The sequence below is a fragment of the Cuculus canorus genome, chromosome 26 (genome assembly GCF_017976375.1).
Source record: "Cuculus canorus isolate bCucCan1 chromosome 26, bCucCan1.pri, whole genome shotgun sequence".
Taxonomy (NCBI): Eukaryota; Metazoa; Chordata; class Aves; order Cuculiformes; family Cuculidae; genus Cuculus; species Cuculus canorus.
In genome coordinates, this window is record NC_071426.1 from 2309900 (window position 1) to 2321190 (window position 11291).

The following is an 11291-nucleotide window of genomic DNA, read 5'->3' on the forward strand; positions in this document are numbered from 1 at the left end:
GCCCCCTTCCGGCCCGGGGGACTCAGCCCGCGTGTGGCGTTCCGGGCGAGATTTAACCCCTGAGTGACGTCACGGGAGGAGACGGTGCCATGTGTGACGTCACGGGAGGAATGGGAGCCGCGTGTGACCTCACAGAAGAAGACGGAGTCTTAGTCCGTCGCGGGAGGAGAAGGAAACGTGTGTGATGCCACAGGGAGAGAGGGAGTCTTAACCCACCACGTGACGTCATGGGAAGAGAGGGAGTCACATGTGACGTCAGAGGAGGAATAGGAGCCTTAACCCATCGTGTGACGTCACGGAGGAGAGAGAGCCTTAACCTGCCGTGTGACATCGTGGGAGGAGAGGGAGCCGTGTGATGTCACAGGAGAAGCAGCCGTCGTGTGACATCACAGGAGGAGAGGGGGACGTGTGTGACGTCACAGGAGGCGAGGGAACCTCAATCCATCGTGTGACGTCACGGGAGGAATAGGAGCCTTAACCCATCACACGATGTCACGGGAGGAGAGGGAGCCTCAATCCATCGTGTGACATCACGGGAGGAATAGGAGTCTTAACCCATCACACGATGTCACAGGAGGAGAGGGAGCCACGTGTGACATCAGAGGAGGAACTTAACCCATCATGTGATGTCACAGGAGGAATGGGAGCATTAACCCATCGTGTGACATCACAGGAGGAGAAGGAGCCTCAACCCATCGCACGACGTCAGAGTAAGACAGGGAGCCACGTGTGACCTCACGGGAGGATTGGGAGCCTTATCCCCTCGCGTGACATCACAGGAGGAGAGGGAGCCACGTGTGATGTCATGGGAGGAATGGGAGCCTGACCCCATGGCGTGACGTCAGTGACATCACAGGAGCAGACGGAGCCACGTGTGACATCACGGGAGGAGAGGGAACCTTAACTCATCACGTGACGTCACAGGAGGAGCAGCAGCACCCACGATGCGTGATGTCGTGGGAGGAGCAAACGCCTTAACCCATCACGCGTGATGTCACAGGGGGAGCGAGAGCGAGGACCCCCCCCGAAGGACACTGTCCCAGCAGTTTTGGGGTGAAACCCCCCAAATTTAGCCCCAGGCAGCTGAGCAGGGGCAGTTTGGGGAGCAAAGCCATTTTGGTGACAAAAAAAACCCTCATCCCCAGTAGCCACCATCATCATCCACCATCATCATCATCCACCACTGTCATCCACCACCAGCCGACACCCCATGATGACAAACACCCCCCTTCAGCTCTGGGTGCCTTTGGGCCTCTGGATGCCCTTGGACCATTGGGTGCCCCTGGACCCTTGAGTGCTCTTGGACTCCTGGATGTCCTTGGACCATTGGGTGCCTCTGGACCCTTGGGTGGCCCTGGATCCCTGTATGCCCCTGGACCCTTGGGTGCTCTTCGATCCCAGGGTGTTCTTGGACCCCTGGACACCCTTGGACCCCTGGATGCTCCTGGACCCTTGGGTGCCCCTCGACCCCTAGATGCCCTGGGATCCCTGGGTGGTCCCAGACCCTTGGAAACCTGGATGCCCCCAGACCATTGGGTGCCCTTGGACCCCTGGGTGCCCCTGGAACCTTGGGTGCTCTTGGACTCCTGGATGTCCTTGGACCATTGGGTGCCCCTGGATCCTTGGGTGCCTCTGGAGTCCCGGATGTCCTTGGACCATTGGGTGCCTCTGGACCCTTGGGTGCCCTGGGATCCCTGTATGCCCCTGGACACCCTTGGGTGCCCCTGGACCCCTAGATGCCCTGGGATCCCTGGGTGGCCCTGGACCCTTGGTTGCCCTTGGACTCCTGGATGTCCTTGGACCATTGGGTGCCTCTGGAGTCCCGGATGTCCTTGGACCATTGGATGCCCCTGGACCCTTGGGTGCCCCTGGATCTCTGTATGCCTCTGGACCTTTTGGTGCCCCTGGACCCTTGGGTGCTCTTGGATCCCAGGGTGCTCTTGGACCCCTGGACCCTTGGGTGCCCCTCGACCCCTGGGTGCCCCTGGACCTCTAGATGCCCTGGGCTCCCTGGGTGGCCCCGGACCCTTGGTTGCCCTTGGAAACCTGGATGCCCCCGGACCCTTGGGTGCCCTTGGACACCTGGATGCCCCTGGACCCTTAGGGGCCCTTGGACACCTAGATGCTCTGGGACCCTTGAGTGCTGCTCGACCCCTGGGTGCCCCTCGACCCCTGGGTGCCCTGGGACCCCTGGGTGCCCCTGGACCTCTGGGTGCCCCGTGGCCCCCTGATTGTAGCCCAAGGGTGACATCCTGGGCTCGGTGCCGGTGTCACCAGGCTGGTACCAACACGTGCCCCGGCACGGGGAGGAGACCCGGGCTGCGCGCCAGGGCTGGGCTTTATCAATTAGCAGGTGAAGGTAAACAGGGCGGTAATTACAGGCAGGGAGGATGATGCTAAACTGGGAAGGTGTCACCGACACCGGTGAGGACAGGAGATTAGTCCAAAAGGGATGAGGTGGGGGCAGCGGGGATGGGGACCAGGATTTCCCCCCCTTCCCAGCACCAGATTGGGGTTGCGATGGGGAGAGGGAGCTGGGATTGGCGGATCCGGGATGGAGAAGGGAGGTGGGCATGGGGGAAAGGGATGGATTTGAGGTGCTGGTGGGGTGGTGGAGGGGCTGGAGAGGACAGGGAGGAAGGAGGAGCTCGCTGCACCCCCCAGCCAGGGCACAAGCAGGATAGGGAGGAAGAGGAAGGATGAAATGAGGCTGATGGCCATGCTTGGAAGGGTTTGCCCACTGGGGCCTTGAGTGGTTTGATGTGGTGGGAGGTGTCCCTGCCCGTGGCACGGTGGGCTTTGAGGTTCCTTCCAACCCAAACCATCCCATCATCCTACAAAACACGGCTGCTCCTGGCCACCATCCCCACCGCGGGCAGGATGGGGTGATGCCCAGCGCCGGCACCTTGGGGCGCAGGGGACACGGTGACAAGGTCCAGGCATCCCGATGGCCACGGGAAGAGACTTCCATGGAGGACCTGCCCTGGGGAATGTGCCGAGGGAAGAAGGTCCAGGCCCTTCATCGGAAGCGCTTTTCCAAAAGGAGGCTGGACCTGCCACCCCAACCAGGAATGAGGACAGATCCGTGTGACATCAGCCTCCGATGAGGGTCAGGCAATCCAGGAACCATCCAGACCTTCTGGAGGAGATATCTCCTGCCAGGGCAGCAGGAGAGGCTGAGCCGGAGGCCGGCGGCTGAGAAGATCAGGGAGGGTTCCCACCAACACCTGTCATGCCGAGAGCTGCCAGCTGCCAACCAGGAGCTTCTGGATGCAGGTCCTCGTGGCTCCCAACTGCAAGGACAGCGTCTCAGCTCTTGGTGCTCCTCCTCATGAAGCAAATCCCATCCTTTGGAGAGCTCTTGGGTTTCCATAACGGCCTGCAAAGCCCTGACGACCCTCTGCAGAGAGGAGCGAGGTGTTGGTGGCTTCCTCAGGAACCCAGAAACGCCGTCAAGAAGGGAGAGGCAGCAAGTTGTGTTGAGCTGGTATGTGACTGGCAAGCCCTTCCCTCCTCCCCAGAACACAGATAGCCCAGAACAGGGATGGAAAGTGCCGTGTTTCCGTAGCAACCAACATTTTCGTGCAAGGTGCTGCACGCACTCCACGCGTTTTGCCACCCAAGGGTGCTCCTCACCTTCCTGCTCCGCGCAGGAGGTGGTCCTGCCTGGCAGGACGCCTGCAGCCAGGTGGCAGAACAGATCTCCAGCCCAGTACCGAGGCCACGCTGTCCCGTTGACGCCTGGAGGGTTCCTGTCCTCCTCCTCCTCACCCACAGTGAAGGAGCCCAAAGCATTGGAGCAACCTTGGGTGGCTCCTTACCATGGCAGCTCTTTTGCTGTGCCACCGCTGGCCCATGCTCACCATCTCCAGCGTCTTCCAGCAGACGCCACCAGCGGAGGTGGGCGCAACCACCACTACGGAACCCTCAGGAGATGCTGGGGGCTGTGGTGGCTCTCCCCATGCCATCATTGGCTGCATACATGGCAGCTCCTGCTCCTCCCCATTCACCTCGGCTTCTCCAAGCTACACAAGGGGACACTGGAAGGACCAGTGTCTCCAAAACCAACATTCAGCCCTTGATGGCTGCAGAACCTCCGAGATGCTTGGAGAACCGAGGGAAGGACCAAAGGAAAGGGAGTCCCGGCTCACCTCTACCCTAGACGGATGTTGCTGCCACCCCTCCTGCCCCATACCGAATCCGACAGCTGCTCCAGCCTCATCTTAACGGTCAACCACCTGGGAATCCACTTGGAGATATGAGAGCCCACCTAGCTCAGCGCCTGAGCGCTCCAGAGCCGATTCCCCAACACCAGGAGATGCCGTTCCTGGCTGGGCCAGGCATCACCAGGCACTTTCTCCATCACCGTCTGCCCCCACGTTCTCCCTGGAATTATAGCCCCTCCATGACAGGAATCTCAGCGAAGCTCCAGAGATGGGCAGAGCTGGCTTGGTGGGAGGTCCTCCAAGGCCTGGCTGAGGATGCAAATTGGAAGATGGGAAATTTGACAAGTGTTGGTTCCTCAACACCCCAGGAATGTTAGGAAAGACCGCGATGCCGCTGCCGGCAACCAGCAGCGCTGAGAGGCCCTTGGGAAAGGGGAGGCTGGTGGGGTGCTCATGCTCCAGCCCAGACCAAGAGACCCCCCAGACCCTCAGCATCCTCCAACCTTCACCTCCAGCATCACCCCAGCTCCAGGAGAGCCAGGGCTCTAGCCCCATCCTTGGGGATGGAATTAACCATGGCGAACCACCATCCCAACTCCAGGAGAGGCAGAACTCCTGCCCAATCCTTGAGGATAGAATTAACCTTCGCAAACCACCATCCCAACTCCAGGAGAGCCAGGATTCCAGCCTCACTCTCGGGGTTGAAATTAACCATCACAGGCCACCATCCCAGCTCTGGGAGAGCCAGGGCTCCAACCCCATCCTTGGGGGAAGGAGTTAACCATCACAGACCACCATCCCAACTCCAGGAGAGGCAGAACTCCAGCCCCATCCTTGGGGATAGAATTAACCATCGCAAACCACCATGCCGACTCCAGGAGAGCCGAGGCTCCAACCCCATCCTTGGGGAAGGAGTTAACCATCACAGACCATCACCTCAGCTCCAGAGCTCCAAGCCCCATCCTTGAGGGTAGAATTAACCAACACAGACCATCACCACAGCTCCATGAGAGCGAGAGCTCCAGCCTGATCCTTGGGGAGAGAATTAACCACCTCAGACCACCATCCCGACGCCGGCAGAGCCAGGACTCCAGCCCCATCCTTGGGGATGGAATTTACCATTGCAGACCACCATCCCAACTCTGGGAGAGTCAAACTTCCAGCCCTCTCTTTGGGGATGGAGTTAACTATCGCAGACCACCATCCCAAGTCCAGGAAAGCCAGAGCTCCAAAGCCCATCTTCAGGGCTGGAATTAACCATCTCAGACCACCATCCCAACTCCAGGAGAGGCAGAACTCCTGCCCCATCCTTGGGGATAGAATTAACCATCTCAGACCACCATCCCAAGTCCAGAAGAGCCGGAGCTCCAGCCCCATCCTTGGAGAAGGAGTTAACCGCTACGAGCCACCACCCTTGCACCAACTCCTGACACCCAACCGCCTCATCCTACTCCTTCTCCCACCATCCCTCGTGCCCGTACAAGCGCCAGCTCTTCAAGCCGTTGGGTTATTTTTAACCCGAGCTCCCCATTCCAGCAAAAATCCCTTCTCGGCTCTTGTCTCCGGGGTGATTCGGGCATCGCGCGGCACGGTGGCATTACCGGCTGAAGCGACGCGATCCTCTTTCCACCCCTCATCCTCCGACAGACGCAACCGGGGGCAAAACGAGGGGTCAACGTGGTGAAGAAAAAGACGATGACGCCGCCAGGTCAAGGGCAACGCAAGGACGCGGCGGGGAATTTGGGACGTCAGGATGAAGGTGGTCGCCTTTGAGGTCACCCGGTCGGTCTCACGGCGGCGTCCTGCGAAGAGGAGGGCGAGCTGAGAAAAGAATCGGCTATTTTTAAGACGCAAAGTAGGAAAACCCGCGGGGAAAACACAACGCCAGGAGAGGCGAAAATTCTACAAAGAGGTTTCCAAGTTGCCTAAGAAGAGGCGCAACACCCACCGTCCTCAACGTTCCATCGCAATGTATTAAAGATGGGGGTTTTGGGGGGAGTTCTGACCCTCAAAAGGGTAAAGTAAAAAGAAAGATATTTACTCCGGCGTTTGATTGTCAGCAAACACGATATATTTACTGCATTAGCATTTGCTCACAGTGCAAATGGTACAACAAGACATCGGTTCCATAGTTCGGTTTCCCTTAAAAATGCCGTTTGCATTAACGATCAGATTTGCATTAACGACGCGACGAATGAGCAAATGAAATGTGTGTGAAAATTATCACCTTTTCACAATATCAAGCATCCTCATTTTTTGTTTCTTTTGAACCTTAGTATAAGGTACTATAAATCCAAGAAATAAAAACATCCACAAAATATATTACATCTGGTCTGGTATTTTTTTTTCTCATTTTTTTTTTCCTTTTTTTCTTTTTTTTTCTCTAAGTACTCAACTTTATACAAAAGTCTTTCAAAAAATAGCATTCCCTTAGGTTTGTGTGGTTTGTGGTTTGTATTTTGTATTTTTTTTTTGTCTTATCCCTTTCAGTTCACATAAATTAAACTGCGTTCTTTCTCTTCTCTTTATTTTTTTTTTTATATATAGGTTTTTAATGCGTTTTTTTTTGCGTTTTATTTTATTTTTTTTTTTAATTCACATGCAGACATCAAACCTGGATAGCACGACCTTTTGGCAACAAAGATTATTTTTTTCGGTTTTTAAAGTCATTATTATGATTTTTGCTTCGTTTCGCTTAAATGTCTGAGCACAGTCGGATTAAAACAAAAGAAGAAAAAAATCAGAGCAGTCATGCAATGACATGCACATACCAGAAGGAGAAAGAAAAAAATAAAATAAAATTAAAATAGAGGACTAATTGATTATTATTTGTTTTTCTCCTCCGTCGTTGGTTGCTTTAAAGTGACCGAATAAAATAAAATAAAAATATCTCACATTATAAAAAGTATTCAGCAAAATACTGGGGGTTTGGTTTGGTTTGGTGGTTTTTTTTGTTGTTTTTCTGCAATTCTGGGGGGGGAAAAAAAAAAAAAAGAGAACAGAAATAAAGAAATCCAAAGCCCAAAGCCGGTGCCGGATGTCATTCCCCGAAGTTGAGGAGATCCGTAGAGCCGCCCACCCGTTGGGTTGGGGATCCCAACCCCGCTTACCTCTGCCTGGGGACCAGCGGGTGGAAGGATGGGGAGGGGGAATCAGGGATGGGTCCAGAGCCAGCGGGGCACAGCGGAGCGAGGAGGCTCCGGCCACCCGTCCCAGCTGGAGCGGGAAGAGCCAGGGTCCTGGGGACTGGGATCCAGGAGGGTCCCATCCTGCCCAGCCCTGGAGAACCAGGCTGGTGGCATCCAGGAGGATCCCGTCCTGCTCAGCCCTTGGAGAGCCAGGCTGGTGGCATCCAGGAGGGTCCCATCCTGCTCAGCCCTAGAGAGCCAGGCTGGTGACATCCAGGAGGGTCCCATTCTGCTCAGCCCTGGAGAGCCAGGCTGGTGGGATCCAGAAGGTCCCATCCTGCTCAGCCCTGAAGAACCAGGCAGGTGGGATCCAGAAGGTCCCATCCTGCTCAGCGATGGAGAACCAGGCTGGTGACATCCAGGAGGGTCCCATCCTGCTCAGCCCTGAAGAACCAGGCTGGTGGGATCCAGAAGGTCCCATCCTGCCCAATGCAGCCCCTGAGGAAGCGGAGAGGTGGGATCAAGGAAGGGTCCCATCCTGCTCAGCCCAACCCCTTAGGGTTCCAGGAGGGTGGGATCCAGAAGGGCCCAATCCTGCCCAGCCCAGCTCTGGGAAACCAGGTAGGTGGGATCTGGCTTCCTGGGATCCAGATCAGCCAGGATCTTGGGAATGTGCAACCCCGATCTGGATCAAGCCGGGTGCAGGCAGGCTGGTCCCAGGAGATGCAGGATGCGGGCAGCCGGGATCCAGACAGACTGGAGCTGGGAAAGCCGGATCCAGGCAATCCAGGTCTGGACAATCCGGATTGAGGCAGCCGGGATCCAGGCAGTGTGGGTAATCCGGGTGCAGGGATCCAGTAGAGCCAGGTCAGGGTAATCCGGACCCGGACAAGCGCAGGTCCTGGCAGTGCGGCTGCGGGCAATCCGGTTGTGGTTAACCAGGATCCCGGTGAACCGGGTGTGGGTTAACTGGGAGCAGGCAACTGGGATCCCAGTGAGCTCAGCGTGGGTAATCCGAGTGCAGGCAACTGGGATGCCGGTGAGCCGAGTGTGGGTAATCCGGGTGTGGGCAACTGGGATCCAAGTGAGCTGAGTCCGGGCAATCCGGGTGCAAGCAACTGGAATCCGGGTGAGCCAGGTCTGGGTAATCCGGACCCGGGCAGTGCGGGTGCATGGAAGCCTAGATCCATGTGTGGATCCTGTCGATCCAAGTGCAGGCAGGATCCGGGCGCGGGCAGCTCGGACCCGGTCAATCCGGGCTCGGGCAAACCCATGCAGCGCAGCCCCCGGCATCCTGAACCCGGGGGGCGAGGCCACCCTGGGGCCCCCCCAAAAGGGTGCGGAGGGCAAAGAGAGGAGAGGGGGTGTCACCGCGCCGCCTTCCGCGGTCCCTCAAGCGCACGTGGTGACGGCGGGAGCGAGGGCGACGGGGGGCGAGGCGGTGGCGACGGCAGCGGCGTTGGGGGGCGCGGTGGGGGGCTGCCCAGCCGACCCCTTCTCAGCCTTCTTCTCCTTCTGCTTGAGGTGGATCTTGGCGTGCCGCTTGCGCTCGTCGGAGCGGGCGAACTTGCGGCCGCAGAACTCGCAGGCGAAGGGCTTCTCGCCGGTGTGGGTGCGGATGTGGGTGGTGAGGTGGTCGCTGCGGCTGAAGCTCCGCATGCAGATGCGGCACTGGAAGGGCTTGTGGCCCGTGTGGATGCGGAGGTGGCGGGTGAGCTCGTCGGAGCGCGAGAAGCGACGGTCGCAACCCTCGGCGGGGCAAGCGTGAGGTCGCTCGTGGAGCGGCGTCTTGCTGGGCCGGTTGGGATACTTGCGGGGTCGGATGGGCTTGAGGGTGAGCGGCGGCTGCGGCAGCCCCCCGAAACCGGGGTGGATCTGCTTGTCCTTGAAGGCCTTGATGGTCTCCAGCGGGGTGATGGGGGGCGGGTTGACGCGGATGGGGTCCAAGCTCTGGAAGGGTTTGTGCTCCGTGATGGTGCCCATGTCGTTGGGGTGGTGGTAGAGGTTATAGTCTGGGATCATGGGGAAGAGGTTGCTGTCCAAAGCGGGTTTGGCCGCTTGGTAATCCTGGGGGGAGTAGGTGAGGCCGGGATTGCTTTGGGGGTCGTGGAAGGAGACGGGTTCTGGGTAGAGGTCACTGCAGGAGGAGTAGGGCGGCAGCGCGGGGTACATCTGGTCCACCTCGCCCTGCGGCGGCCCCATGCTGCCCGCCGAGCTCTGCGTGCTGGTGAGCGCGCCCGAGGACGGCGGCACCCCCAGGATGCCCGCGCTCATCAGGCTGATGATGTTGTCCTGGCACCAGTTGGAAGGGGAGTCGAAAGCGAATTTCCCAAGGTAGGTGACAGTCTTGTTCCCCGGCGCCGGTTGAAAAGTCCCCGAATAAGAGGATAATTCTTGACCGGCCTTTTCGTTCGCTAAGCCAATGTCCATAACATTATCTGGAAAGTGGGAAAGAAGCGGGGTAGGGTGAGACGGGAAGGGAGGGGGCACCGGGATGCTCTAGGGGTGCTCTAGGGGTACCCCCATCGCCGCTCCCACCCCTCTCGCTGCTTTTTTCCCCCCCCCCCACTCCTCCCTGCTCTGCTCTCGGTGGGTCCCGGGGATGCGGGGAGGATGAGGGGTGGTGGGGGGGGAACCACACACAACAGACGGGACCCCGCGGCCGCCCCCCCCGTGGGAACGGAGGAAGGAGGTACCTGCGGGTACAGGTAGGCTTCCTCCCCGTCCAGCCCCCGGCAACGCCGCCCGCTGTGGCCACCAACGCCGTTACCGACTCGCCACCTTCCCTGCGCCGAGCCCCGGGCGAGGAGAAACACGGGGAAGGAGGAGGAGGAAGGGGGGGGGGGGATGTTTAGCCCTATGAGGCTCCGCGTGGGAGCGGGGACACAGGGGTTCACCTGTGCCCCCCAGCAGCCCAGATCCATCCCCCCCCCCCTCCTTCCTCCTTCCCTTAATTCCCAACCCAGCGCTTCGGGAAAGTCAGCGCCGCGTCCCGGGGGCTGCGGGAATGGAAGATGGGGATGAAGGGGGGGGGCAGCGGCTGCCACGCGTGTCCGCGGCTCCCCCGCAAGCGGGGGCGGGCGGGGGGGGGGGGGGTCCCTTTGCATCCCTAAAAGAAGGGGGGTTTGGTGGGGGGGTGTTTGCTGTCGTTATCCCCCCCCAACACCCCCCCACACCCCGTACCTGCGGCGGCTCCGGCAGCAGCGCTCGGCGCAGCCCCGCAGCGAGGAAAAAAAAAGCGGTGGGTGGGTGGGTGGGTGCGGAGTGGGGGGGGGAGTGGGGGGGTGGGATGGGATGAGGCGCCCCAGCGCTTCCCTTCCTTCCATATCACCCTACCCACAGCATCCTCGCCCCATCGCCCCCTCCCTCTCTTTTCTCCCCCCCCCCCTTTTCCCCTTTACCTGCAGCCATCTGGTTATAGTGAGCCACCGAGTCGCTGCCGCTGGAGAAGAGATTCAAAGAGTTGGGGATCTCCTCTGGGTACAGATTGTCAGGCAATTGGTTCATCAAAGTGTTCATGGTCCCCGGCAGCTTCTCCAGTAGTTTGCCTGTCATAGCACTGGAGGAAAAGGCTGATGGTTCAACGTGGCTCCGAGCTCAGCTCCCGAGGAAACAACATCCGAGTGGCAAATCCGTGCGAGGGAAATCATGCAAAGAAAAGGGGAAGAGGGGGGGAAGGGGGGGGGGGGGAATATAAAAAGTTGGGGCGGGGGCGGAATGGTGGAGGAGGAGGAAGGTGGGAGGAAGGGGGGTGCCGTCCTCTGTGGGTCCCTGGTGGTGTTTCCTCAAAGGGGGAGGAGGGGGGGGTGATCTATGGTTGTAGAAGCAAAAAGGAGGGGGGGTGATGATGATGATGATGGTGGTGGTGATGATGGTGATGATGATGGGGAGGGGGGGGTGGGAGGATTTAACCCCTCCTCTCGCTCGCTCCCTCCCTCCCTCCCTCTCCGCTCGCAGGTTCCCTCGCTGCCGCCCGACTGCTCCGCCGGGGACTCCG

At 59.0% G+C, this 11291-nt stretch overlaps 1 protein-coding gene across 3 annotated transcripts; it reads right to left on the minus strand.

Annotated features, from left to right (window-relative positions):
* Positions 1–8680: 8680 nt before the first annotated feature.
* Positions 8681–10961, minus strand: EGR3 (early growth response 3). 3 transcript variants are annotated; one of them, XM_054049757.1, is made up of 3 exons: positions 10696–10833; positions 9991–10080; positions 8681–9732 (listed from the first exon to the last, which is right to left on the minus strand). In XM_054049757.1, exon 3 carries the CDS (start codon positions 9722–9724, stop codon positions 8687–8689), a length of 1038 nt encoding a protein of 345 aa, XP_053905732.1. In that variant the 5' UTR covers positions 9725–9732; positions 9991–10080; positions 10696–10833; the 3' UTR covers positions 8681–8686. The 3 variants fall into 3 exon arrangements, with proteins under 3 accessions (XP_053905732.1, XP_053905730.1, XP_053905733.1); XM_054049755.1 differs by lacking the exon at positions 9991–10080 and having other exon boundaries at positions 10696–10961; XM_054049758.1 differs by lacking the exons at positions 9991–10080; positions 10696–10833 and adding an exon at positions 10478–10539.
* Between the last annotated feature and the right edge of the window lie 330 nt (positions 10962–11291).

Bases quoted from the DNA above. Each gene is read 5' to 3' on its own strand.
- EGR3 (XM_054049755.1), bottom strand. From the start codon at position 10,849: ATGACAGGCAAACTACTGGAGAAGCTGCCGGGGACCATGAACACTTTG. The intron at 9,733-10,695 runs GTAAAGGGGAAA...CCCACTTTCCAG, and splicing joins CTATAACCAGATGGCTGCAG to ATAATGTTATGGACATTGGC.